Raw genomic sequence first — 27,392 nt, forward strand, 5'->3', positions numbered from 1 at the left:
AAAAATGCCTTACTATACATGGTCATTTTTTTTCGCCCTAAAAACGCCTTACTATATATGGTCGTTTTTTGGGGGGGGGCTAAAAACGCCTTACTATATACATGGTCGTTTTTTCGCGCTTAAAAATGCCTTACAATACATGGTGTTTTTTTTTACAAGCTAAAAACGATCATCATTCAACCATTTAAGTTGTATTTCAAACATCAGTCACAAACTATTTCGTTTGTTTCTTTTTAAAATCACCATGAGACACAACATTGTAATCAGTGAAATGCAAATACCCACACAAAGATGGCCTGTGATCACTGACAAATATTATCATAGAATCAAAGCTCAATGCAGCCTAATCACAGATTAAACAGACTTTTCCTTTGAATATCCATCTGATAAACATATGCTTTCAATTCTAGCAGAGCCGCATTTACCCACCCTCATTTTTTTGTAGGATCAAATCCGGTTAATAATATTTGTAGGTATCAGCAGGACATAAAATGGTGGTAACTCATAGCATATGGAGACTATTATCTGAAGTAGAGCAGCAGGGGGTAGATGAGTGCGGCAAGACACACGTGTCAGTATTTACAACAGAGGGGTGGAAAAATTAAGAGAAAACATTTTTCAGAATAGATTTTGGCAAACACTTTTGAAACATGTATTCTAAGAAAAAATAAAGAGTTGGATGTTTCTCTTTATTTGTAAGTCGTTCGTTGTCAGATCTCCCAGAGCTTGATCGTGGCGTGCAGTCGAGCAAGGCGTTTCGTCGTGCTGTGATGTCCGTCCGACGGCCGGCGTAAGCCGGGCGTGCCTGTGCGGGTCTTTGCAAGTCTCTTTGAGTCTATATGAGTCTGTGAGTCCGAGATGAGTCTGATTCTCTCTGTCCCGCGACGGCTACTTTTATAACATTTTCAAGCGTGTGATATGCGTCAGGCCGAGGCGCACATCAAGGAGATCAAGGGCTTAAAAGACATCAAAGCACCGGTGCGCACTGGTCACGCCACAAAAACATCTCAAAATCCAGGTGACTGACACAAATACATGCATTGTTTTTTACACCCAAATTGGTCAAAATTACTTTAGAAGAAAATCAACAGTTGGAATAGCGGCAGCATAAACAATGACATTTCATAGTTGTATTAAGTTCATCCTGTCTACCTGATATCTAATTCAAAACAGATTCTTTTCTTACAGACAGTGTATTTGAACACCTACAATACACTGTCTGTAAGAAAAGAATCTGTTTTAAATTAACATTAAAAAAAAAGACATTTCATATCCATTTATCTGGGCAGCTTGTCCTCAGTCGAGGCATCAGTGACATGGACTGACCAGGACGAGGAGAGTGAGTGTGTGCTCTAGATTGGTTGGCAGTCCATCGCAAGTCACATGTTCACAAAAAAAATATTCCTATTCAAATTAAGAGGAAAAAAAAATCAGGAAAACATGCAAACTTCACACTGGAAGGCAGGAGCTGAGATTCAAACACAGAAATAGCAAATATGAGGCAGATATCACCATTGGTCTATCATGTTGTTAGATGACACACTGAGGAAAATTAACTCATTCACTGCCACTCATTCCCAAAATTAACTCATTCACTGCAATTCACAATTGTTTTCAGGAATTGAAAATTTGACATAGAGCGCCATTCCCGAATTTATTTGGGTTTATTTTTTTCATGCCTGGGTGCTGATAAAGCCCAGGCCATGGCCTCTGGCATTTTTTTTTTCATTTCCCCAAGGGGGAGCATTTCCCTTTTTCCATGTTAGTGCTTTGTTCCAGCTTTAACTGTTGTTAAAGCGCTATATAAACCAATATGTATGCATTGTATTGTATTTTGTACAGCTGCCCTCATTTCAAGGTCATATAACTCCACACCCATATAATTTAGGAATAAACTGTTTTTCTGATGAAAGAAGAGAGTAATGTTTCTAAATGTTGTATTGAATGTTTAGGTAGTCCTAAAACTAAATATTCAGTGGGTCCTGGAATTCGAGTGACAATGACAAAAACCCTGGCACTGGAATGGACACATTTTTGCATATGTCTGGCAGTGAATGAGTTAAATGACGTTATTAAAAAAAAAGATTACGTTTATTGAAATCATCTTTTTTTTTTCTTAAAACGGGCAACAATACTCTGCTTTCCAGACTAACATCATGTGTGGTCCCGCAGCTTGAGTTGATACTTGTCAGGTCGTCATCCAAAAAGCAACAACAGGAGAATGGAGGTTGAATTCACAATTATAAGAGGCACTAGAAAAACAAAGACATGGACACACATAATAGGAAATGACAAAACACACACACACACACACACACACACACACACACACACACACACACACACACACACACACACACACACACACACACACACACACACACAAATTCAGTATTACCGCATTGATCGTTGCAGCTCCAGTTCTTTACGATACTTGAACAATTGTCGATTAATATTCCAAAGCACCAGACATTTTAAAGACTTTCTGCATAACTGCATGCCAAAATGATTTCACGGGACTAAAGGAACAAACCTCTCATGATAGTTCGGACTGAGCGGATGAGATTGAGGATTTGGGCTTTAATTCCCGGGTCATCTCCAAAACCTGAAACCCCGTGGTCAACACCTGATCCAACTGGGAGACAGAAGAAAATATCCAGGATGATGGAATATAACATTTACATGCTGGTCACAACATGGGAGACATAATGTGACCCTTCCACAAAGCTGCACATCATCATAAAAATAATAAAGTAATAATCCCGATTTAGTGATGTATAAATGTCCACAGTAGGTTATAGAGATTAACTGCACTGTATCATATTAGTAGCCATTGTGGTTAGCCATAGAAGGGACATGAGAGTGCAATCACAAATACACAATGCTGTCTGTCACCATCGTTAACAACAAACACAGTAATACATAAAACGCAGGCAGAAAAAATAAACAAACCGTTATTGTGTACACAGCATTGGTGAGCGCTGTCATTCGAGTTGACATATTTCCCCCTAACAGGCATCCAATTAAAATGCGTGTATAAAATATCGTACTCCAGGACGAGTAAACTAAATACTTACTTTTGCTGAGAAACCTTTCTTCGTGCAACACGGCGATGGCATTTGTGCATAGAATGGCGGTCTGGATGAGGGAATAGAGTGTAAACGCCATGCTGGCAACTTTTTTTGCAGATAAACGACAGATTGCCGTAAAGAAGCTAAAACTGTCGTACCAATGTTTTCATCGTAAATCGCATCCGATGATGAAATGTTTATATTGCAGTTAGAAACGACCAAAAACAAACGTGTTTTTGTTGCCCACAAAAATAAACTATTTTGGGTTATGTAGGTTTTCATTTCGTTCAACTTTTCGAGCTCTGAGTGAATTTTAATGGTGAAGTGGGTGCTGATGATCTTCGATAAATAATGAAATGACTGTTGTACAATTAGAAAACACTTGGTTTGTTATTCATAGTCTTTTAATTTACACACAATGAATTTCAGACATCAGGAACATCGGTTATTTCAATACATATGCAGAATATGATCTTTCTTTAATGACAGCTTTATCCATTCATTTGGTTCGACGTATAAACAAGATGAATGAGATGGATGATACACTGAAATAGAACTGTCAGAATCATCATTTCCCTTGTCATAAATAATCTTTTTTTTATATGAAGGTCTGGGAACCCAATACTGAAATGAAAATAAACACGTAAACAGACTATGAGGATGAATAGTCTCACATTGAATATTATGTACATTTTTTGGAGGATATATAACAAGATTCATCAGTACAATTCATGCCCATTCAGAATCTGCAAACATGACAAGCCCCTTGAAAAGGCAGCATCCTGATGATCACCTTTGGGTGAAAGGGAACCCTTTGGATTTTATTGTTCATCTATTTGAAAAAGTAAACAAGTACCTCACCAGATGCTTATCTGCAGAATGTTTCAGGACAGTATTACAAATGGTGTTCTTTTGAGGTAATGTGTCCTGTGTTTTTAGGATGCGTGTGTGTTCACAGTAGATAATGGCCGATATGTCATTGACTAATAATACAGCAACAAAATCAATAAACACAGTCACTATATTAGCATGAGGATTATCCTCATCCAATATGTTTATTTACTGCAGCATTTCAGTGTCCACAACAGAAACAGATTTTAAGATGACTCTTTATATACATATATATCGCTTTAAAAAATGTTGTGGATTAGCCGTTCAATCCAACCGGTAAAATCATAGAAGTGAGAATTGGGGTTTGGTTGCTGGCTGCTGATTTCCATTTGTTGCCGTGACTTTTGTCGCTTCTTTCGGAAATCAATCCCAAGGAACAGGATAATGGAGACGGGTGCAAATAATGCAGAAGAAATGCCTGCATTTGATGATACAGTTATGTCTTTTTGGGGGACAAAAGGGGGTGGGGTGGGGGGTTCAGGGGTTCGTGGCGGAGTCCCATGATTATTATTCCTCCTACACTCTGAAGACAAAAACATAAAAAACTAGTTAATGTTATTTCTAAACAATACAGCGAGTCACTTCACAGCTAAAGTTGAGATCAGCTAAATATAATAACAGAATCATAAATTACACTATTTTATCAAAACTGTCACAACTTAACTCCTCATTTTCATCAGTAAAAATAATTCTAATATACACCAGGTATGATATTGTAATTATTTAATGAATTTGACAGGTGTAATATGGAATTGTTTCCTTGTGTTTTGCAAATAGTGCTAGCATTAGCTAAATAAATAATAATAACAATAAAAGCACTTGCCTTTTATTTATTTATTCATATGGGAGCTGATCTTTTCTTTTCTCATGATGTTTGCATACGGAATCTAGAAGACAAAAAGAGTTGGAAAATGTTTTTAAAAAAAACATACGTAATAGCATTTTTTGATCAATACAATGAAGCTTATTGTTAGCATTCGTGAGGAGCAATTTGTGTGTCCACATGCAAGCTTTGTGACCGTTTGCACACAACCGTGTCCGGTTACATCCAATGACAGAAAGCAAAGACAAATGGAGGCTGTCGGCGTCTCAAGTCAGCTGTGATGATTGATTCAGATGCTGCACAGGAGCCCCTCAGCCGTGAAAGATAAACTACATGGCCTGTTTTTTTTGTTTTTACCTGGATGCACAACCAAGTAACAACGATGTATATCAATTGCTTGCCTTTTTAAATTATTTTTTTAACTACATTTTTTTGCATGTTTTAATATAAGGCATATCAATTGTAGTAGTACATGTAGTTGTTTTTTTTTATATATGATTTAATATAAAGTGTTTTGGCATTAATAATAATAATAATAATAATAATAATAATAATAATAATAATAATAATAATAATAATAATAATAATAATAATACATTTAATTCCCAAGCACCTTTCAAAACAAAAGCTTTTATAGGAGGTCTATGGATTTTTGTTTGCATTTATTTTTAGTCTTACCATCTGTAAATGCTGCACCATCTCTTCTCTGTAGGCGAGCTCTCTTTTCATCTGGTCTTGGAAACCATCTAAAATAAAAATTAAAAAAATCAAAATTCTTTGACAAAACCGTACTGTGTCATCTTACAAGCACTAACAAGCACATTAAGAACAGAAAAGGAGAATCTAAAATGATCAAGACAATCAATGGCTTCCCAAAAATAGCATTGAACTTCATTTGGGACTTACGGAAGACAGGAAATGGGGAGGTGCCCTTGAGGGTGTGAAATTCGTGCTCCAGTCTCCTCCTGAAGTCAATCTGCTCCAGTAGTACCTTCTGGAGCTCCTCTATTGGCGAGAAAGACAAAAAAGATAGGATGAAAATGTTGCAAAATAGCTCTTAGATTTAATTGTTTCCAACGTTGAAAATAACCCTGCGAGGCAGCTAATTTTTCTCATCAAGAAACGCAAATGATCTTTGTGTACCTTTTTCCATATTCTCCACATCCTTCTTCAACTGCACGGGAGACGCAGCCTCTTCGCTTTGATCACCTGAGAACACAACATTTGTTTTATTTTTTTTTGAAAACCTAACGCTGTTGACCAACATATTAATCAGTGTTTGAATTCACCCCATCAAAAAAGCTTGAATAAAAGAGCTGTAATGCACCGTCGGACCTCGAGATGGCAGTGCCGCTTAACCTCAATGACGGGGAAATCTTTCCCACTTTATTTTCCACCCATTAATCGATCCTACTTTTTTTAAATCTGTTTTTAACCTTATTTCAAACTTCAGTTTGTCATTACGAAGAGCCTAGATGAATTGAGAGCTCAGCGGGATGATGCGTCTGTTATTTAATTAAGTCAGGTGTCACCTAATATCTGGAAAGTAAGAGCTATTTCTGGGGTAGTCATTAATGCGGCAGCGTTCCAGTTTGACAAATTTGCTCAAAACAGCTTAAAATGGATGTTATGTTTAACAATGATTTAAATTCAGATCAAATAAAAAATACTGATCATGGGAATACAGTATTTTCCAGTGTATAAGGCGCACCCGAAATGAACTTGTCTATATACAGTAAAGTCTCGTTATATCGATATATCGATAGTCCCGGTTATATCGATACTATTTATATACATGCAAGGAGAAAATTACATGCAAACAGGGTCGGATATATCGATAGTCCCGGTTATATCGATATTTTTTTCGGACTCCCTTGAATATCGATATAACGAGACTTTACTGTATAAGGCGCACCAGACTACAAGACCCCCCCTTTAATGAATGAAAAAAGGTTTCCAAATATAATATCTAACGATATTAAAGTTTTCCAAATATAATACAATAAAGTCTCGTTATATGGATATCGGTTATATCGATAGTACTGCTTATTACGATACTATTTCTATGAACGCAAGGAGAAAATTTACATGCCGCAGGATCGGATATATCGATAGTCCGGTTATATCGATATTTTTTCCGACTCCCGAGAATATCGATATAACGAGACTTTACTGTATATAAATACCCTTTTTTCCGGTGTATAAGGCGCACCAGAGTGTAACGACCCCAATGAATGTTGTATTTTCAACTTTTCTATATATAAGGCGCACCACATTATAAGGTCCACCTTTAATGAATAAAAAACATTTTCCAAATATAATATCTAAATATATTAATTTTTTCCAAATACAGTAAAGTCTCGTTATATCGATATTCAAGGGAGTCCGAAAAAATATCGATATATCCGACCCTGTTTGCATGTAATTTTCTCCGTGCGTGCATAGAAATAGTATCGATATAACCGGGACTATCGATATATCCGATATCGATATAACGAGACTTTACTGTATAATATATAAGTACCATATTTTCCAGTGTATAAGGCGCACCAGAGTAGAAGACGCACCCCCAATGAATGTTGCATTTTCAGACTTTTGTATATATAAGGCGCACCCGATTATAAAGTCCACCATTAATGAATGAAAAAAGTTTTCCAAATATAATATATAAATACCACATTTTCCAGTATATAAAGCGCACCGGAGTATAAGGTGCACCTGAAATGAATGGTGCATTTACAAACATTTTTCCTTACTGCATATAAGTCCCACCGGAGTATAAAACACACCCCAAATGAATATTGTATTATCAAACTTTTCTATATATGAGGCACACCAGACGACAAGGCCCACCTTTAATGAATGAAAAAAGGTTTCCAAATATAATACAGTAAAGTCTCGTTATATCGATATTCAAGGGAGTCCGAAAAAATATCGATATAACCGGGACTATCGATATATCCGACCCTATTTGCATGTAATTTTCTCCGTGCGTGCATAGAAATAGTATCGATATAACCGGGACTATCGATATATCCGATATCGATATAACGAGACTTTACTGTATCTAAATACCAGTGACGCGCAGTCAGGGGACGCAGAGGAGGGAGTGCCTCACCTGCCTCCTGTCATCATGGAAATATCAAATGAAAAAAATAAATTAAACAGTTATATTTATGTAGTCATGTGTACTTTAAAGTTCTTTTCCATTTAACTTCACCATATTGGGATTTTCACATTTACCGTTCAAATACTAAGTAGAGACGAGCCGGCTGAGCCTCACCATGGATTGCGCTATGACTATACTAACTGTGCTGGCTTGCTCTGCAGTGAGACCGCATTGCTGTCCATCTGCATATCGTCATTAAAGTGTTCAAACACTTTTAGTATATGAAATAATTTCTACAGTTTAGCTGTTGTATATAATGTAGAGTCGCCGTACATTATAAACACTGTACTACAGTCTTTATTTTATTTTATTTTATTTTATTTTATTTTATTTTATTTTATCAAAGCTGTGTGCATAGGTTAGGCACACAGTTCTCCTGCCTCATGACAGGGGGCGTTGGTGATTCCAGAGATTCTCCTTGCGACTCCTCGGCTGCAGAATATAGAATTGTTGACAGCAAGCTACAGGAAACAGTTAGCAAGTTAAGGGCACCCATCCAGTCATTTTTTGTGTTGCTTGGCCTTATTTTCAGAATGGAGGATTACATATGTAAATTGAAAGAATTTCTAAACTGGACTTTCAATCGAAGCAGGAGATAATAATTAAAGGAAGACCAACACCGGTCTGTATAGCTCACAAACGGTGAGGGATGGATGTAAATCTCCTGGACAGCTTCTCAGCTTTTAGGCCCAGAAGGATCTCATTGAAACTATTCCTGAGGCAACAAAGTTGCTCCAGCTCATGCTCACTGTTCCAGCTACTACAGCATCTCCATTGAGACAGAGAGACTTTTAAAACTGAAGATAAGGAAGGCTTCTACAAAGAAGTTATCAATGCCTTTTCTCCAGAAGCAACAGCGCATGGACTTCATTTATAAGTAAAGGTAACATGATAATAACGTTTTTTTTAATTCTATGCTACAGTTTGTGTATATAAAGAATGCGACATGACATTTTAAACAAAACACGTTAACTGTTTCCAATCAAATGGTGAATAAGCTACTCTGTCGAGTTCATATATTTGTAAATATGGATGTGATGATGTCAGTGCCTCACCAGCCACAAACCTCACCGCACGTCATTGGGAAATAATAGTTTCCAAATATAATATATAAATACCATATTATAAGACGCACCCCAATGAATGTTGGATTTTGAAACTGTTATATATAAGGCGCACCAGATTATAAGTTCCACCTTTAATGAATGAAAAAAGTTTTCCAAATATAATATATAAGTATCGCATCTTCCAGTGTATAAGGTGCACCGGTGTATAAGGCGCACCTTCAATGAATTAAAAATGTTTTCCAAATAATATAGAAATATATAAAAGTTTTTAACGCAATGTGCGCCTTGGCGCCGACGCGATAATGAAGCGATTGCCGACACTCAACGCGAACGCTCTCTTCCAGTCATTTCATCTCTTCCTCTAGCCCTCCTATGTTCTTTCCGCTCATTTAGAGCAAAAATACCCCCTAACTCCCCACCCCCTTCCACATCCCCATTGCCTCTTCTCTCCCTTTTCCTCCATATGTCTCATTTGACAAGCAAATTTGCAGACACTGCCCGAGGATAACAACCTCGTTTGACAGTCAATTAACCGTGAATAGTCAAAGCCAAAGCGCTTTGCATTACATAAATGGAAAATTAGATTATTTTTTTTCTTTCCTCCCTCCCTAGGAACAGAGGAAGAGTTTAAAGACAGTGGAGGCGGTGAAGAAAGGGGAGGGCTAGGTGGAAGGGGGGGGGGGGATTGGCGTTCTCAAAGGAGTCAGGCCTTCTAATCACGTCGAGCCGCTCGACGCCCAGGGAAACGTTTGGCAATCAGGGTAAAAGGTGGTCTCATTTAATTTGTTTCATGTAATTTTCCCAAATACATTACACATTATGTGCGGGGATCATTACCAGGCGGGCGCGCGGGTCTGTCCAGGTGTTTTTTTTGCGCCTTGGTGGGGGTACACAGTTATCATAATGCACTTTTAACATCTTCCTGACAGATAGAAGAAGGCAATAAGCTGTGATCTTTTTCAAACAGCATTTTTTAAGCGCAGAGGAAAAGAGGGGTGAAGGGGGTTTGTGGGGGGCAATTATGTCTCGGGTGATATTGGTCTAGGATGGAGGCTACCAGAGCCGCCGCTTATTTCCGAGGTGATGTTTTCTTGTTCAACTATAACGGCCCCCTGAAGAGCGACAAACTCGGTGACAAGTCGGCTGAAGCAACTTGGCGGAGCCTCCCTATCCTCCCTCTGTGATTTTGGTCACTCCATTAGGGACACGGGTGCAATCAGAGAGTAAAAGTTGATCACCTCCAGATCAACACTGGCAAAACCAAGGAGCTGGTGGTGGATTTCTGCAGGAAACAATCGTCACCTGCACCATTGAACATCCAGGGTTCGGACATTGAGAGGGTGACCTCCTACAAGTACCTGGGTGTTACTCTCAACAATAAACTGGACTGGACAACAAACACGGATGCCCTAATCAAAAAGGGACAGAGTCGCCTCTTCCTCCTCAGGAAACTGAGGTCTTTTGGAGTTCAGGGGTCACTCCTAAAGACTTTCTATGACTCTGTGGTGGCATCAGCCATCCACTATGGCATTGTCTGCTGGTCAGGCAGCATCACCACCCGGGACAGAAAAAGACTGGAGCGCTTTGTCAAGCGGGCCAGTTCTGTCGTGGGCTGCTCGCTGGACTCTCTTGAGGAGGTGGGCAACAGACGGACGCTAGCTAAACTAAAAGCTATGACGGACAGCCCCTCCCACCCCCTCCTGCCCATCCTGACAGCTCTGGGTAGCTCCTTTAGCCAGAGACTATTACACCCGCGCTGCAAGAAGGAGAGGTACCGCCGCTCGTTCCTACCGACTGCTGTCAGGCTTCACAATTCCCAATGATCACATGTGAAAAAAAAAAAACTGGACACTTGTAAATATGGGTTGTTGCAATATATCTAAATGCATCTCTTGATTCTGCACTATGTACAGTCTTGTTTATAGAACGGTTTTTGCACATCTACATTTGCACAGTATACAGTTGACATTTTTATTTTGTTATGCTTAGAATATCTTGTTTTCTATCCTTTCACTCCCACCCCAACCCCATCCCTCTTCAATTGCTGCTGTGGACTGCAAATTTCCCCATTGCGGGACGAATAAAGGTATTCTGATTCTGATTCTGATTCTGATGTGATGTCAGTGGAAGTAAATGTATGCAAATGAAGCAGGTCTTAGTATGTCAAAATGAGGTCATTTGAAATCTGGGGCGAGGAGACCAAATGATTGACTAAATATGATATAATTAGTAACAATTGTTGTTCTAGGGTGGAACAAACCTAACCATTGGTAAAATCCTTTCTTCCATCCATCATCCATCCATCCGCCCACCCATTTATGTATGTATGTATGTATGTATGTATGTATGTATGTATGTATGTATGTATGTATGTATGTATGTATGTATGTATGTATGTATCTATGTATGTATGTATGTATGTATGTGTGTGTGCGTGTGTGTGTGCGTGTGCGTGTGCGTGTGCGTGTGTGTGTGTGTGTGTGTGTGTGTGTGTGTGTGTGTGTGTGTGTGTGTGTGTGTGTGTGTGTGTGCGTGTGTTTGCGTGTGTGTGTGTGTGTGTGTGTGTGTGTGTGTGCGCGTGTGTGTGTGTGTTGCGTGCTTGAGTGTCTGTGTGTCTTTGTGCCTCGACTGGGATCACCACGACTGGGATCACCACCATCGTGGTGAGGCACATTGCGCGTCTCCATGACCCTGAGAGCTATGTCGGCTGGAGTCTTGTACTCCTGTCAGTGTCACCCAAGCAAAGAGTGATCCCAAATCCGCACCCGGGGGTAGGCATAGGCGGAGTCCAACAGATCGGACCACCGGCAGCCCCATGCAACCTCACTCACCTGAAGGTTGTTTTGAGTCCTCACTCATTCCACTGGAATACAGTGGGTGCGGCCAAGTATGTGGGGGAAGGAATTGCACGCCCCGTCCCTCACAGTAAATCCACTATTAGCGCAGGTTTCACCTTCCACCATATAAGTCCACTGGTGATAGGATAAAGAGGCAGGTCATGGATGTGGTGGAAGCTTCTAGCTTGATTCCTACACAGGGGCGGTAGAGGATTGATGGTTGTTGCGAAGATGGGATGGAGCAACATTGTCCTTCGGCAGCATCCTGTGCGTCTGAGCAGCCTTATTCGTCCGCACTGCTCACTCCTTATAGGGGAAGGGTCTAGAAAAAAGGTGACCTAAACATTGCTTGTTCCACCACACCTGGGTGGTCCACCGCAGCCACCAAGGAATCCCCCCTCTGCGGTCGAAAACGAAATATAATCAAACCCATGACTATGAACCTGGCTACTTGGAATGTTCGCACCCTCCTCGATGCTCGAGACGGGATGGAGAGACCTCGAAGACGAACTGCCCTCATCACACATGAGCTCAGGAGGTAAAACATCGATATTGGCGCACTTAATGAGACTTGTTTCTCAGGTGAGGATTCACTCACAGAAGTTGGTGAGGGCTACACCTTCTTCTGAAAGGGTCTCCCAGAGAATGACCGAAGACTCCATGGAGTTGGCTTTGCTGTGAAAAGCAGCTTACTCAGTAACATCCCCGAGTCCCTTTGCAACTTTAATCAGTGCCTATTCTCCCACCTTGGCTGCTGACGATAACATCAAAGATGCCTTCTACGAGTCCCTGGCCTAAAATCCCTGCCTCTGATAAACTTGTTCTGATGGGTGACTTCAATGCCCGAGTATGTACTGATGCCAGGCTCTGGAAACAAGTAATCGGAAGGCACGGGACGGGGAAAATAAACAGCAATGGCCTCTGACTCCTCACTCTGTGCTCTAAGCATCAGCTGATTGTAATAAACACCATCTTTCAGCTGAAAAAGAAATACATCACATCATGCACCCCAGGTCCAAACATTGTCACTTACTGGACTACATCATCACCAGGCAACTAGACCAAAATAACGTCTACATCACACGGGCCATGCGTGGGGTTGAATGCTGGACTGATTATCGACTGATCAAGTCCAGCCTCAAGCTGAGAATTTGACCTCTTCATAAGAAACAGCAACCCCAAAGGCGTCTTAACTCCAGGGCCCCGGAGTCCCCAGAATGTGCAGCCAGCTACCGCAACAAGCTGGCAGAGGGACTTGCCAGCCTGGACAAGGACACAAGTAACGATGACCTTGATGTTGAAAGCAGGTGGAAAAAATTGAGGACAACAATTCATCAAGCTGCCTCTGAGACCATCGGCTTTACTCAGAAACGTCACCAAGACTGGTTTGATAACAGCTCAGCTGCCATACAGGAGCTTCTGGAAGCCAAGCACAAAGCCAAACCACACTTCTCTCCAACCCTCACGTTCCATTCTCCTCTCTCACTACAAGGCCACCTGTGGTGAAACACAGAAACAGCTGAGGATTATGAGCTGAGGAAAGGAAAACAAGTGGTGGCCCAAGAAATCCAGAGGCATGCAGACAACAACACACACGCCTTCTATGATGCTGTAAAATCCCTGCATGGCCCACAAAGACAACACATTGTTCCAGTTAGATCTGCAGACAGTCTGTACGACTGAAGGACAAACAGCTAATACTTGAGCGCTGGGCAGAGCACTTTTTCTCCCTGCTCAACCAAGTAAACCCTTCAGACCCATCTGTCCTTGACTCCTTCCCAGAGCTTCCATCAGTTCTCTCCCTTGATGAACCTCCTCAGTTCACAGAGGTACTCTCTGCAAACCGGAGCCTTAAAAACAACAAAAGTTGTTCCTGTTCCTGATGGCAGCTACGCTCCTCTTCCATAGGTCCATCCAGGAAGGTGGCGGCGTACAAATCCAATTCCGCCTGGATGGTAGCCTGTTTAACATCAGACGCCTACAGGCCAAGACCAAGACCCTGATCAGTGGCATCCACGAGTTACAGTATGCAGATGATTGTGCTCTGCTGGCCCACAGCCCAGCTGCCATGCAACATGCCCTTGATACCATGTCCTCCATCTACCGATCACTCGGTCTCGTGATCAATGTAACCAAAACGGAGGTCATGGCAAAAGAGAGTTCTCCACCCCCCGTGTTCACCCTCAGTGGCACACCCCTCAAGGTTGTCCAGCAATTCAGCTACCTCGGCAATATTCTAACACCCTCCTGTCTAATTGATGATGACGCCCAGGCCCGCATCAATCAAGTCCCCAAAGCTTTTGGCAGATTGCATGCTCGTGTTCAAAAACAACCACTTAAAAACTCCAACAAAACTCGCAGTCTACCAAGCAGTGTGTGTCTCCACGCTGTTATATGGTGCAGAAGCGTGGACCATCTATCGACGCCATGTTAAACGCAATGCATTCCACATCAGGTGCCTCTAACGAATCCTTGGCATCACCTGGCAGGATTGTGTCCCACACACTGACATCCTTCAACGCACTGCCTCCACCAGTATTGAGGCTATACTAGCAAAGAGGCAACTCCGGTGGGTTGGACATCTCATACTGATGCCTAGCTGCCGTTTGCCTCGACAGGTGCTTTATGGACAACTCTTGTCATCGAATAGGAAGCCAGGTGGTCCTAAACTGCGATACAAAGACCAGCCTAAACAGACTAAGCTTAAACAGACTCTAAAGAAATGCAAAATAAAGCCCAGCGATCTGGAGTTTATGCAGCTAACAGGCCACTGTACACAGGCGTGTACTGAAGGACAAACAGTTAATAATTGAGCGCTGTCCATTTATAAAAGGAAGGGGGACAAGTCAGTCTGTGGCAACAGCCGCGGCATGTCCCTGCTTTTTGTTGCGGGAAAGATTCTTGCAAAAGTAATGCTGTTCCGTCTTACATCGCACATTACCGAAGACATCCTCCCAGAGACACAATGCGGTTTCAGAAAGGATCGAAGCACTCTGCACATGATCTTCGCTGCGCGACAAGGTCAGGAGAAATGCAGAGAACAAAACAAGGACCTCTATATCACCTTCATCGACCTTACCAAGGCATTTGACACAGTTAACCGTGACATTCACTGGACCATACTGCAGAAATTTGGCGTCCCCTCCAAATTCCTTATGCCACGAAGGGGTGAAACACTTTGAAGACAAACACACCCAGAGGGGGATCGTGCGGCACCAGCAAAGACACCTTTGTGCTGCTCCAGTACCGCCTCGGCAGCCTGGTCCGGGCCTCACATGTCCTGAATGTGGCAGGATTCGTGGCTCCAGAATCGGGCTTCATAGTCACCTGCAGTGGCATCGCCGCCAGCAACAATAACCACGGTCCAGTACCCCACATAAGAATGGATGCTATGTCATATTCGACTTCGATGGACTGCCAAGAGAAAAGAGAGAAGAGTGTGTGTGTGTGTGTGTGTGTGTGTGTGTGTGTGTGTGTGTGTGTGTGTGTGTGTGTGTGTGTGTGTGTGTGTGTGTGTGTGTGTGTGTGTGTGTGTGTGTGTATGTATGTATGTATGTATGTATGTATGTATGTATGTATTTTTTATTTACTTATTATTTATGTATTGTTGTATTTTTATTTTTATTTATTTTTCATTCATGTGTGTCTGTATTCATTTACGTGTTTTTTCACATTATTTTCTTATTTATTTATGTGTTTATTTTATGTATGGATTTACTTATTTACGTATATATTTCCATCGAGGGATGACTTTCAATAGTTCTCAGCGATCGAGCTGCTCTGCTACTTAAGACACCCTGACCCAGAATCAGGTCGTTTGCAGGTCATTTAGCACCGAGTCTTTGATACGCATGCGGTGTAGGTAACTGGAGAGGGTGCCCCCATCATCCGGGCGCACCCCGGCCCAGTGTCGTGCGGCGTTCCGCGCGACGGGGGGACCTCCCCCCGCCGCTAACCTTGGCCAGCCGTAAGGCCCCGGCGCCACGGTATCGGCGCGTCGAGGTGGGATTCTGATTTAGAGGCGTTCAGTCATAATCCCGCAGATGGTAGCCTCGCACCATTGGCTCCTCAGCCAAACGCACGCACCAAATGTCTGAACATGTGGTTCCTCTCGTACTGAGCGAGATTCTGACTTAGAGGCGTTCAGTCATAATCCTGTCACTGATTCTGGGTCGGGTCATCGCGTCTTCTGGTCGTCTGGTCGTTCGGTGTCATCATCCCTACCTTTGTTCTTGTGGCATGTGACGCGGTGGTTTTTATTTTTATTTATTTTTCATTAATGTATTCATTTATTTACATTTGTATTTTTGTATTTTTTTATTTAAATCCCAATTTTGTATGTATGTATTTACTTATTTACATTTGTATGTATACATTGATTTATGTATTTATGTGTTTTATGTATTTATTGATGTATTTATTTATTTATTAATTGTTATGTATTTTTTCTTTACTTATTATTTATATATTGATGTATTTTTATTTGTATTTATTTTTATTCATGTGCGAATGTATTTATTCATGTGTGTATGTATTTATTTATTTACATATGTATTTTTTATTTAAATTATGGTTTTATTTATTCATTTATTTCTATTTATGTATGTACAGTAAAGTCTCGTTATATCGATATTCAAGGGAGTCCGAAAAAATATCGATATAACCGGGACTATCAATATATCCGACCCTGTTTGCATGTAATTTTCTCCGTGCGTGCATAGAAATAGTATCGATATAACCGGGACTATCGATATATCCGATATCGATATAACGACACTTTATTGTATTTTTATAATTCTGTATTTATTTATGACAGAAGTTGAGATTTTAAAAGTGGGGGAAAAAAAGCCTACCAGAGCGTTCCCTCCAGAAGTCTGGTGCCGGTGCTGATGTTTCGTTCTCGGCTCCAAAGAAGCTGCTCACCTCTTTGTTGTCATCTTGAAGACATAATGGCATACATTTATATTATAGAGCGGTCAAAACTCATCGCCCAAAAAAATGTAGGACACTGTGGATGTGACAAAATGACATTCCAAAAATAGATGTCAAAAATAAAATGAAAAATATAAATTAAATAATAATAAATTAACCCATTGACGCCCAGCGTGTTCATATGAACATTGATATTTTTTTTTATCAAAATAAAATCAAACCAGAGTATCAAAATCGGTTCAAATGAAGAATAGAATAAACAACAACATCATTATACAGTAAAGTCTCGTTATATCGATATCGGATATATCGATAGTCCCGGTTATATCGATACTATTTCTATGCACGCACGGAGAAAATTACATGCAAACAGGGTCGGATATATCGATAGTATTTTTCGGACTCCCTTGAATATCGATATAACGAGACTTTACTGTATATAATTAACAATAATTAATGTGGCAAGAAACAACATTAATGCATTTGAAAATGAATTGATGGGATAAACGGACACGCAATGAAACAAAGCTGCCATAGAATAAGTCATGAAACATGAAAGTGAAGGAAAAAATATTTTAGAGAAATCGATAGTGAGTCAAAGCTCCTTTAATAAAGTGCCTGTGTGTGTGTGAGTAACAGCCATAAGAAAAATATTCTAAATGCGATCAATTTCAAAAGCCTGTGCCCACCTGACATGGAATCTTTTGTGGCGTAGGCAGGTAGTCCTTCATTCCTGTTTTTGTCCATCTGAAATTGTGCATTGACAAATCAGAATCAGAATCAGAAAGCCTTTAATAGGGGGATACTTGCAATCTACAGCAGCAAAATTGAACGGGGGGCGGGGTGAAAAGATAAAACAAAGTACAGTATTTTCTGCTCTATAAGGTGCACCTAAAAGAAACATTATTTTTCAAAAATTGACAATGTGCCATATAAAAGTCATATGCATCTTAAAATATGTCATTCATTGACGGTGCATCTTATAATGCCTTATGTATGGAAAAGGTTTTAAAATATGTCATTCGTTGAAGGTGAGCCTTATATTCCAGAAAATACGGTATTCTCATCACAAAGAAAATGTCAGGAGACTGAAATGTATATTTGCACACAAAAAAACCTGTATATCGGGCAAAATACAGGTAACATATGACTTACAACCGGCTTGACTTACGACCACCGGTACTTACGACCACGACCTCCATTTTTTTTAATTTTAATTCTACGCCTGGCATTGCAACGCGCGAGCAAGCCGGCAATGTGTTGGACAATTTTGGCCAGCCCGCCAGCATCTCACCAGAGGGGGGGGGGGGGGTTTGCCAGTCATTTAGCCAACGAGTCTTTTCAACATTTTGAATGTATTTCAACTTACAACCATTTTGACTTACGACCGTTTGGTCGGAACGGAACTCGGTCGTAAGTCAGATGTTACCTGAATAAAAATACTTCAATAATGACAGGAGTACATCTTGTATAAAGGCAAAAAACAGCAACACGAATGATATAAGTCAACATTGCATCCCTGTGAATAAAAATGTAGCCACAAGGGGGCACAAGCCAGTGTTATTGTGCTGGTCCCCAAACAAATTGCCAAGACAAATATGCGAATCAAACCCCTGAATCCGATACCGGATCGGTCGAGGCCCGGGTTAACAACGGCCGCCATTGGTACTGTTGACCTTCAGGGTGCCAGTGGAAAATTGACTACTGTTGGTCGAAGAAGGAGAGGAGGGAGGTGTGCCCGGAGGAAAAGAGAGAAATGGAACGCCAAGAGTATAGAACTAAGAGTAGGAACTTTGAATGTAGGAACAATGACAGGTAAAGATTGAGAGCTGGCTGACATGATGCAGATAAGGAAGGTAGACATACTGTGTGTCCAGTAGACCAGGTGGAAAGGGAGCACGGCTCGAAGCTTAGGGTCAGGGTTTAAGTTGTTCTATCATGGTGCAGACAGAAAGATAAATGGAGTTCGGGTTATCTTAAAAGAGGAGTTTGTTAGGAATGTCTTAGAAGTAAAAAGAGTATCAGATAGAATGATGAGTCTGAAGCTAGAAATTGAAGGCGTGATGTTCAATGTTGTTTGGAGTATGCCCCACAAGTAGGATGTGAGCTGGCGTAGAAGAAGAAATTTTGGTTGGACTTTGATGAAGTCATACAGATCATCCCAAGAAGTGAGAGGGTTGTAATTGGTGGAGACTTCAATGGTCATGTTGGTGCAGGAAACAAAGATGATGAGGAGGTGATGGGCAGGTTTGGACTCCATATGAGGAACGCTGAAGGACAGATGGTGGTTGACTTTGCTAAGAGAATGGAAATATCTATTGTGAAGACTTTCTTTCAGAAGAGACAGGAACATAGGGTGACCTATAGGAGTGGAGGCAGAAGTACACAGGTAGACTACATTTTGTGTCAACGGCGCCATCTGAAGGAAATCAGTGACTGCAACGGAGTGGTTGGTGAGAGTGTAGCCAGGCAGCATAGGTTGGTGGTGTGTAGGATGACGCTGGCAGTGAGGAAGATGAAGAAACCAAAGGCTGAAGTGAGGACAAATTGGTGGAAGTTGAAAAAGGAAGTGTTGCATGACATTTAGGAAGGAGGTAAGACAAGCAGTGGGTGGGCAAGAGATCCTTCCAGACAACTGACAAACTACAGCGAACATAATCAGAAGCACAGGTCGGAAAGTACTTGGTGTATCGAGTGGAAGAAAGCTAGATAAGGAGACTTGGTGGTGGAATGGGGAGGTGCAGGAGTGTATACAGAGAAAGAGGTTAGCAAAGAAGAAGTGGGACACTGAGAGGACGGACGAGAGTAGACAGCAGTACAAGGCGATGCAGCACACGGTCAAAGTAAAGGTGGTAAAGACCAAACAAGAGGCCTATGATGACTTGAATGCTCGGCTGGACAGCAAGGAAGGTGAGACTGATATTTACAGGCTGGCGAGACAGAGAGACAAAGATGGTAAGGACCTGCAGCAGGTTCGGTTGATTAAGGATAGAGATGGTAATGTATTAACAGGTGCCAGTAGTGTGATGGCAAGATGGAAAGAGTACTTTGAAGAATTGATGAATGAGGAAAATGAGAAGGAACAAAGAGTAGAAGACGTGACTGTTGTGGACCAAGACGTAGCAAACATTAGCAAGGATGAAGTGAGGAGGGCGCTGAAGAGGATGAAGGGGGGAAAGGCACTCGGGCCTGATGATTTACCAATCGAGGTATGGAAGTGTCTTGGAGAGGTCGCGGTGGTGTTCCTGACTGGGTTATTCAACAAGATATTAGATGGTGAACAGATGCCTGAAGAATGGAGACGAAGTGTACTCGTGCCCATTTTTATGAACAAAGGAGATGTGCAGAGTTTTACTAACTACAGAGGAATAAAATTGATGAGCCATACAATGAAACTCTCGGAAAGAGTAGTTGAAGCTAGACTAAGAGCAGAAGTGAACATTTGTGAGCAGCAGTATGGCTTCATGCCAAAAAAAGAGTACGACAGATGCAGTGTTTGCTTTAAGAATGCTGATAGAGAAGTACAGAGAAGGTCAGAAGGAATTGCATTGTGTCTTTGTAGATCTGGAGAAAGCGTATGAAAGGGAGCCCAGAGAAGAGCTGTGGCATTGCGTGAGGAAGTCTGGATTGATGGAAAAGTATGTCAGAGCGGTGCAAGACATGCATCGTGACTGTAAGACAGTTGTGAGGTGTGCTGTCGGTGTGACTGAGGAATTCAAGGTGGAGGTGGGACTCCTCCAGGGGTCAGCTCTGAGCCCCTTCTTGTTTGCTATGGTGATGGACAGGCTGACAGACGATGTTAGACAAGAATCTCCTTGGACCATGATGTTTGCAGATGACATTGTGATCTGTAGCGAGAACAGGGAACAGGTGGCGAAGAAACTAGAGATGTGGAGATATGCCCTGGAAAGGAGAGGAATGAAGATCAGTCGCAGCAAGACGGAATATATGTGTGTGAATGAGAGGGATCCAAGTGCAAGAGTGATGCAACAGGGAGAAGAGATAAAGAAGGTGGAGGATTTTAAGTACTTGGGGTCAACTGTCCAGAGCAATGGAGAGTATAGAAAATAGGTGAAGAAGCGTGTCCAGGCAGGCTGGAGAAAAATGTCAGGTGTGATGTGTGATAAAAGGGTTTCAGCTAGGATGAAAGGAAAAGTGTATAAAACAGTGGTGAGACCAGCCATGATGTTTGGACTGGAGACAGTGCCACTGAAGAAAAGACAGGAAGCAGAGCTGGAGGTAGCAGTTTTCTTGGGAGTGAACAGGTTGGATAGGATCAGGACTGAGTACATTAGAGGGACAACTCATATTATAGGCTTTGGAGAGAAAGTCAGAGAGGCCAGACTGAGATGGTTTGGACATGTCCAGAGGAGCGAGAGTGACTATATCGGCAGAAGGATGCTGAGCCTTGAACTGCCAGGCAGGAGACAAAGAGGAAGACCGACGAGGAGGTTTATGGATGTGGTCAAAGAGGACATGAAGGTAGCTAGTGTGAGAGAAGAGGATGCACAAAACCGGAATAGATGGAGGACATTGATTCGCTGTGGCGACCCCTGATTGGAAAAGCCGAAAGGAAAAGAGAAGAAAGCATCCCTGTGAATAATTAAGCTCTCGGGGTTATTTCTAATGCTATACTTTTTGAATGCTAAAACAATGATCATGTTTTGTTTTTTTGTTGTTGTTTTTTTGTATGTGCGTTGTTTGTAAAAAACATGCAACAAGAATGCCATTAGTTTCTTATTTCTTCCTTCGCTCCCCCCTCCTCCAGCCTCAGCAGCCATCCAGACTAATGCAATCGTCAACAGGTTAATAATGAGAATTGCCGAACATGCTGAGGTCACGCTGGGAGAACATACACTAAATGCCCCCCCATGTCAGGATCTATTAGCCCAAATCAGGACGTGGTGAAGGCAACCTATCACATGGCTGCCATTTAACTCATTCACTGCCATTCACAAATTGATTCGGGAATTGGGAATATGACAGAGAGCGCCATTCGTGTATTTGTTCTTTTTTTCTTGTTTGGGTGCTGATAATGCGCTGACCCTGGCCACTGGCAAGTTCTCTTTTGTCCACGTTAGCGCTTTGTTGGATTGGATTGGATTGGATTGGATTGGATGTACCTTTATACGTCTCGCAGTGGAGACATTTACATTTCACAGCAGCAAAGTTATGAAAGGAAGAGGAAAGGAAAGAAAGAAGTATAAAAAAAAATACAGGAGATGGCGCCAATCTCGTGACGCCATCTTGCAGTAAAAAAAAAAAAAAACTAAAACTAAATAGCAAATAACATGACAACACAAAGACACAGAGAGTCATTAATTCTTCAGCACTTGCTGTACCCTCTTCGTGACATGAAGCTGTTCAAGATGAAAGAGGAGAGGATTAAAGCATCATTTTCACCAGTGGATCAGGGACGTCATGGTAGAACGTGCAGGTCTGTTCTAAGCTAAATGTTGAAAGCTAACGCAAAGCTGTAGCATCCATTGACGAAAGGAGATTGTCTCACATCTCCTGTCCCACGTAAATCCGCTTCAATTCCAAGCCGCGACAAGATGGTGCCTACTCTGTCTGCTTTTATACATTGTTTTGTTCAAGGGTTTCAGCTTCAGCTGTGATTAAAGTGCTATGCAACATGTGCAACATATATGTACAGTAAAGTCTCCTTATATCGATATCGGCTATATTGATAATACTACTTATTACGATACTATTTTCATTTCGCGTCCGAATCTCTCGTCTTTTTATGTATAATTAGTTTAGTTTAGTACGATTCATGGTTATTACTATAATCCGGTTACTAAGATGCTCTTTTTCATCTCCCGCCGGCCATTTTGCTATGTTTAGAGCGACACAAAAGCAGTTTAAGGTGAATCGATATTTGCTTGGGGGTTTTTATACAAAGAGCGAGGAGAATCCAAGAAGGAGCAAATCCTCCATCGCGAAAGAGTTTGACGTGCCGCAGAATACCTCATCAGCGTAATGTAAACGTTGCAGTTTTTGTTTTCCATCCATGTATTTAATTGTGTTGTATTCAAATATCTTTATGGCTTACAACAATCACTGTTTTTCATATGTTTGTCATGCTGGCGTTCGTGGTTTCGTGTGTATAGAACAACGTGTGGATTTTGCATTGGTTGCATTTTTGAAAGGAAATAGTCATTAAAAAGTGTAAAGACGTTTTTATTTTATGCATAAGTTTATTTTTCACTTTACTACTGTACAAAAAACATGCTAGATACACAATCCATGAACCCAATGATAAAATTACATGCCATATCAAAGTTCCCCATTTACGTATTGCCCCGGCCCCTTTTAATGCAGTTCGACGCAGAACGGATGTATCGATATTACGGTTATATCGACATTTTTTCTGACTCCCGAGAATATCGATATAACCAGACTTTACTGTATTGCATTGTATTTTGAACACCTGCCCTCATTTCAAGCCCATATAACTCCTGACCCATATAATTTAGCTAATAAGTATTTCTTTTCTGATGAAAGAAGAGTTGCTAAGGTTTCTAACGGCGCATTGAATATTGATGTCGTCGTAAAAGTCAATATTCTGTGGGTCCTGGAATTCGGGTGACAATGACAAAAATCGGCGGGGATATTTACATTTTTGGAAAATGGCTCTTCTCTGTGCGGCAGGCTGCAGTTAGACAGCGGCAGGCTGGCGAGAGACGAGGCCGGCGAGCTGGAGGGCTCCAGTTGGATGGGGTCCGCCGTGATGCTCCCCCGTTCCTCCATGCTGCTCACGGCGGGCAGGAAGACGTTGGTGAGAGTGTGCGGGCGGCGTCCGCCGAAGCCGCCGTCGTCTTCGTCTTCCTGCTTGGAGGACTCCACGTCCACGTCGCCGTCCTCTTCGCTTTCCCCTCCCTCGGCTTCTCCTTCGCCCGCGCTCTCACTGCCGTAACTGCAGCTGCTGCCGGGCGAGAGCCCAGCGCGGCGGTCTGGTTCCTCCTCCGTCGCCGCAGCGTCGCCTCCTCCGTCGCCATGGAGCTTGGCGATGCTCTCGGAATCCTTGACAACGGGACGGAAGGCCGAGCCGTAGCTGGTCTTTCTGGCGTTCAGCGTGGGGTTTTCCAAAAGCTTCAGCCAGCTCTCCGAAGCGACGGGTCGAAGGTCAGGGGTCACCGCCGGGCAGTCGGGGTCAAAGAGACCCGATCTGGATGCGGCGCCCATCCCGTTGACGGCTTCGGAGGAGTCGGACAGATCCAGAAAGGCCTGCCGAAGGGACGGATTGTCTGCCAGCGAGGAGAGGCCCGGCTGAGGCTGCAAGTAGGTGGGCACTGGGATCCCCCCCGCCGCCCTGGGGGGCCAAAACATGCAAAATGGCGGATAAAAAGCATCCTTGCGCCCGGGCCATAAAAGACCTGACAACCCGGCACCTTTGTGCCCAGGCGAAATGTCGGCGTTGTCTTTTTTCTGCTGGCACAGGCCGAAAGCCGCTGGGAAGGTGTAAGGCGAGGGGAAAATGGAGGCGGGGGGGAACTTCTGAAGCATCCCAAAGCTTTTGCTGGGGACGGGGATGATGGGGTAGCTCGGCGCCGCCTTGCGGGGCAACAAAGCGTCGTCGTCGTGGTCAAAGTGAGCTCGTTTCTGCTCGCCCGCCATCAGGTGAGGCACCGCCGAGCTAACCGCGCCCTTCATGGGCGCCATCGAGTGGCAGTGGGGGACGGAGGGGAGGGCCCTCTTGCGACTCCCCCCGTTGAACATGGCTTTCACGTCCTCCCAAGCGTAAATCAAGTCGTCCGCAGGGAGTTTGTCGCTCAGCTTGAGGTGCCGCCGCCACGAGTTGAAGTTGGCCGCGTCCGGTTGTGTGTACTTGGCGTCGGGCGTGCGGTGCGAGTGGAAGATGAACTTATTGGGCGAGAAGTACATGTTGCACAAGGAGCACTTGATGCATTTGGCCCGGGAGCTGTTGTAGCGCGCCGGGATGAAGTTGCCGCGGCAACCCCAGGCGCACTCGTGCGTCACGTCGAAGGCAAAGTTGTCGGGAAGTTTGGGGGGCAGATTCTCCCCCAGGAAAGACTTGCACAGGCGCTCCGCCTCCCGTTTGGTGATCATGCCGCAGCGTCGCGACGAGATGGGCATGGCGCCCGCCCGACGCAGGATTTCCAGCTGGACGGGCGTGCACTGTACGCAGGTGATGCCCAGCGCCACGCGCCGGTTGTGGATTTCGTTGTAGCTGTAGTTCTTCAGCAGCGTGTTGGAGATTTGCGCCAAGCAAAGTCGCTCGTTGTGATCGATGACCAGCGACACGATGGGGACGCCATACAGGACGACCTGGCCCACCTGGTTGGGCTTGAGGGCCGAGGACGACGGCGAGGAAGACGACGAGTGGTGTTGGTGGGGGGGTCGGGGAGGTGTCAAAGGGTCCTCTGGGTAAGGGCCTGTTGAGCTGCTCATGATGATGTCATTAGAGAGATGGGACTTGTCCATAGTGGCCAGGAAAAAAGACTGCAGAAAAGCGAGAAAAAGAAACATGAAGATGTGATGATGATGCTCAAGTGGAGACCGGAGCAAAATCTACCAATTTTAAAAAGCAGCCAAATATGGACTAGTTTACAATTCACGTGGCTTTAAATTCAATCCATATTCAAAGTTTGTCTTTCAAATTGTGATCCAAGCTTGTGTCATAATTATAAATTCTCAAGTAAAATGTTTATTTTTTTTTTCGAATTCAAGCAGATGAAATTAATTTATTGGTGCAATAAGAAAAAAAGTTAAGTCAGTCCATGAATGTGCACATACGAGTTCATACGAATGCATTGATTACATTATTTTGATAGTCTACCTCATGTCTTACTGCATGAAATAAAGTCATTTATTTTATATTGTTTATTGATAGAAAATATATATATATATATATATATATATATATATATATATATATATATATATATATATATATATATATATATATATATATATATATATATATATATATATATATATATATATATATATATATATATATATATATATATATATATATGCGTGTATGTGTTTACGTGTGTGTTGTGTGTGCGTGTGTATGTGTGCACGCGTGAGTGGGTGTGTGTGTGTGTAACAAATTTCTGTATTTGGATCTAAAACTCGCCCATGTAGCTTGTTGATTTTGCGATTTCCGGAGTATTTAAAAAATATAAAAAATCAAAATGAAAACTACAAACCATTATAAAAAATGTATATCTATATATTTTTCAAATATAGTACTTTAATCGATTGGTGAAATGTAAATGTAACCAGGTTTATTTTGCATAGACATTTCACGTTTTGGAAGCATGCATTTGAATTTTAAAATGGGTTGTGTGCATTCATGGATATTGTCAGTGTTTATTTTCAATTTAACTTTAATGTCAAATGTGCTCCATGTGCTCGATGTAAAAAAATTTTTCTGGCAAACACAGGAGCCGATGCGTTTTTTAAACTTTTTTTTTTTAATTCAACGTTGTCTCCATAATGTTTACATTTACAATGATTTCAAGTTTTAATTATATTGCGACACAATGCTAATACAAGTAACATTTGTCTATAAATTGTATCTCATTAAAATATATTATAGCTCGTATTTTTAAACCCGAATCGACATAAAAACGCAATGGGCATGGTAATAAATTCGCTATTTCAACAACCTAATGACCTCGGATATTTATTTGAACGAATTCGCTCATCATATTATTCACATTATCAATCAAAATGCAACATTTGAATAGGAACGATCGCGACGTCGGCTTTGCTTAAAACTGAAGACGCAATTGAACAGATTGCGGAACACTTATATAGCACTTAAAGATGGATCAATATTAAACCAGGGTCCCCAAAAATAACAACTTTTAAGCGCATTGATGACATTTTGCAGCATCAACTTGAACAATTTATCAGCCGATGTATCAACTCGATGAAGATTGTTTACAATTCTAATCTTCTTTTCCTTTCGGCTTTTTCGTTTTACAATGACAATATGAATTTGAATTATAAGCTTAGAATGTATATGATAGTCGCATTTTTTTCCAAAAAAAATGATGACATCCACAACAAGGACGCCTAAAGAATTGATCTGACGTAACCGGGGTCAGTAGCATTTTTTGTGTAAAAGACATTTTTTGCAGTGTCCCATTTAATGCGCAATTGAAATTGCTTACCTCGACCAGCCGATAATCCTCCAAATCGTTTTTTTATGAAAAAAAAAAACCTTATCTGAAAAAAAATCACTTTATCCTATATAGCATAAAAACTCATTTTAAAAGGAGCTGCTATATAACCACAGTTTATGGGTAGCGCTAGTTTTTTTCCCCTTTTTTTCTTTACTGGGTATAACTAAAGTTAAACAGCACGTCAGATGTGGCTAAACCGCGGACGCACTCGCGCACCGATTTTATTCGCCTTTCAGAGGTGCCACGCGCGGACTTAATCCTTCTCTCTCTCCCTTTCTCTCTCTCTCACACCCCCCCCCCCTCCCCACCGCTACTGTTTGATTGGCGTGTGGCTGAAGCTCACCACCACCCCACTTCGCACATCTACACCCGACCACCACCTCGAGTCAATTCAAGGCTTAGAATTCACTACAAGTGCCCAATAGTTGTCTGGCGA

At 42.0% G+C, this 27,392-nt stretch overlaps 2 protein-coding genes across 2 annotated transcripts; both read right to left on the reverse strand.

Annotated features, from left to right (window-relative positions):
* Window positions 1-215: 215 nt before the first annotated feature.
* Window positions 216-3,200, reverse strand: ier3ip1 (immediate early response 3 interacting protein 1). Its single transcript, XM_089020710.1, has 3 exons — window positions 3,078-3,200; window positions 2,534-2,635; window positions 216-2,252 (listed from the first exon to the last, which is right to left on the reverse strand). Exons 1-3 carry the CDS (start codon window positions 3,166-3,168, stop codon window positions 2,197-2,199), a joined length of 249 nt encoding a protein of 82 aa, XP_088876836.1. The 5' UTR covers window positions 3,169-3,200; the 3' UTR covers window positions 216-2,196.
* Window positions 3,201-3,540: 340 nt separating this feature from the next.
* Window positions 3,541-27,142, reverse strand: skor2 (SKI family transcriptional corepressor 2). Its single transcript, XM_089020709.1, has 9 exons — window positions 26,945-27,142; window positions 23,412-25,256; window positions 17,480-17,537; window positions 16,712-16,795; window positions 5,929-5,994; window positions 5,692-5,790; window positions 5,464-5,531; window positions 4,786-4,849; window positions 3,541-4,485 (listed from the first exon to the last, which is right to left on the reverse strand). Exons 2-8 carry the CDS (start codon window positions 25,236-25,238, stop codon window positions 4,793-4,795), a joined length of 2,259 nt encoding a protein of 752 aa, XP_088876835.1. The 5' UTR covers window positions 25,239-25,256; window positions 26,945-27,142; the 3' UTR covers window positions 3,541-4,485; window positions 4,786-4,792.
* Window positions 27,143-27,392: the final 250 nt, after the last annotated feature.

This window comes from Hippocampus bargibanti, linkage group LG18, assembly GCF_051943395.1.
Source record: "Hippocampus bargibanti isolate YZ-2025 linkage group LG18, ASM5194339v1, whole genome shotgun sequence".
Taxonomy (NCBI): Eukaryota; Metazoa; Chordata; class Actinopteri; order Syngnathiformes; family Syngnathidae; genus Hippocampus; species Hippocampus bargibanti.

Coding starts and splice junctions, on each gene's coding strand:
- skor2 (XM_089020709.1), bottom strand. CDS start 25,238: ATGGACAAGTCCCATCTCTCTAATGACATCATCATGAGCAGCTCAACA. Junction 5,791..5,928: donor TGTGGAGAATATGGAAAAAG/GTACACAAAGAT, acceptor TCTCGCCAATAG/AGGAGCTCCAGAAGGTACTA. Junction 4,850..5,463: donor TGGTGCAGCATTTACAGATG/GTAAGACTAAAA, acceptor TTTGTCTTCTAG/ATTCCGTATGCAAACATCAT.
- ier3ip1 (XM_089020710.1), bottom strand. CDS start 3,168: ATGGCGTTTACACTCTATTCCCTCATCCAGACCGCCATTCTATGCACA. Junction 2,636..3,077: donor AGAAAGGTTTCTCAGCAAAA/GTAAGTATTTAG, acceptor TCTGTCTCCCAG/TTGGATCAGGTGTTGACCAC. Junction 2,253..2,533: donor AGTCCGAACTATCATGAGAG/GTTTGTTCCTTT, acceptor TTGTTTTTCTAG/TGCCTCTTATAATTGTGAAT.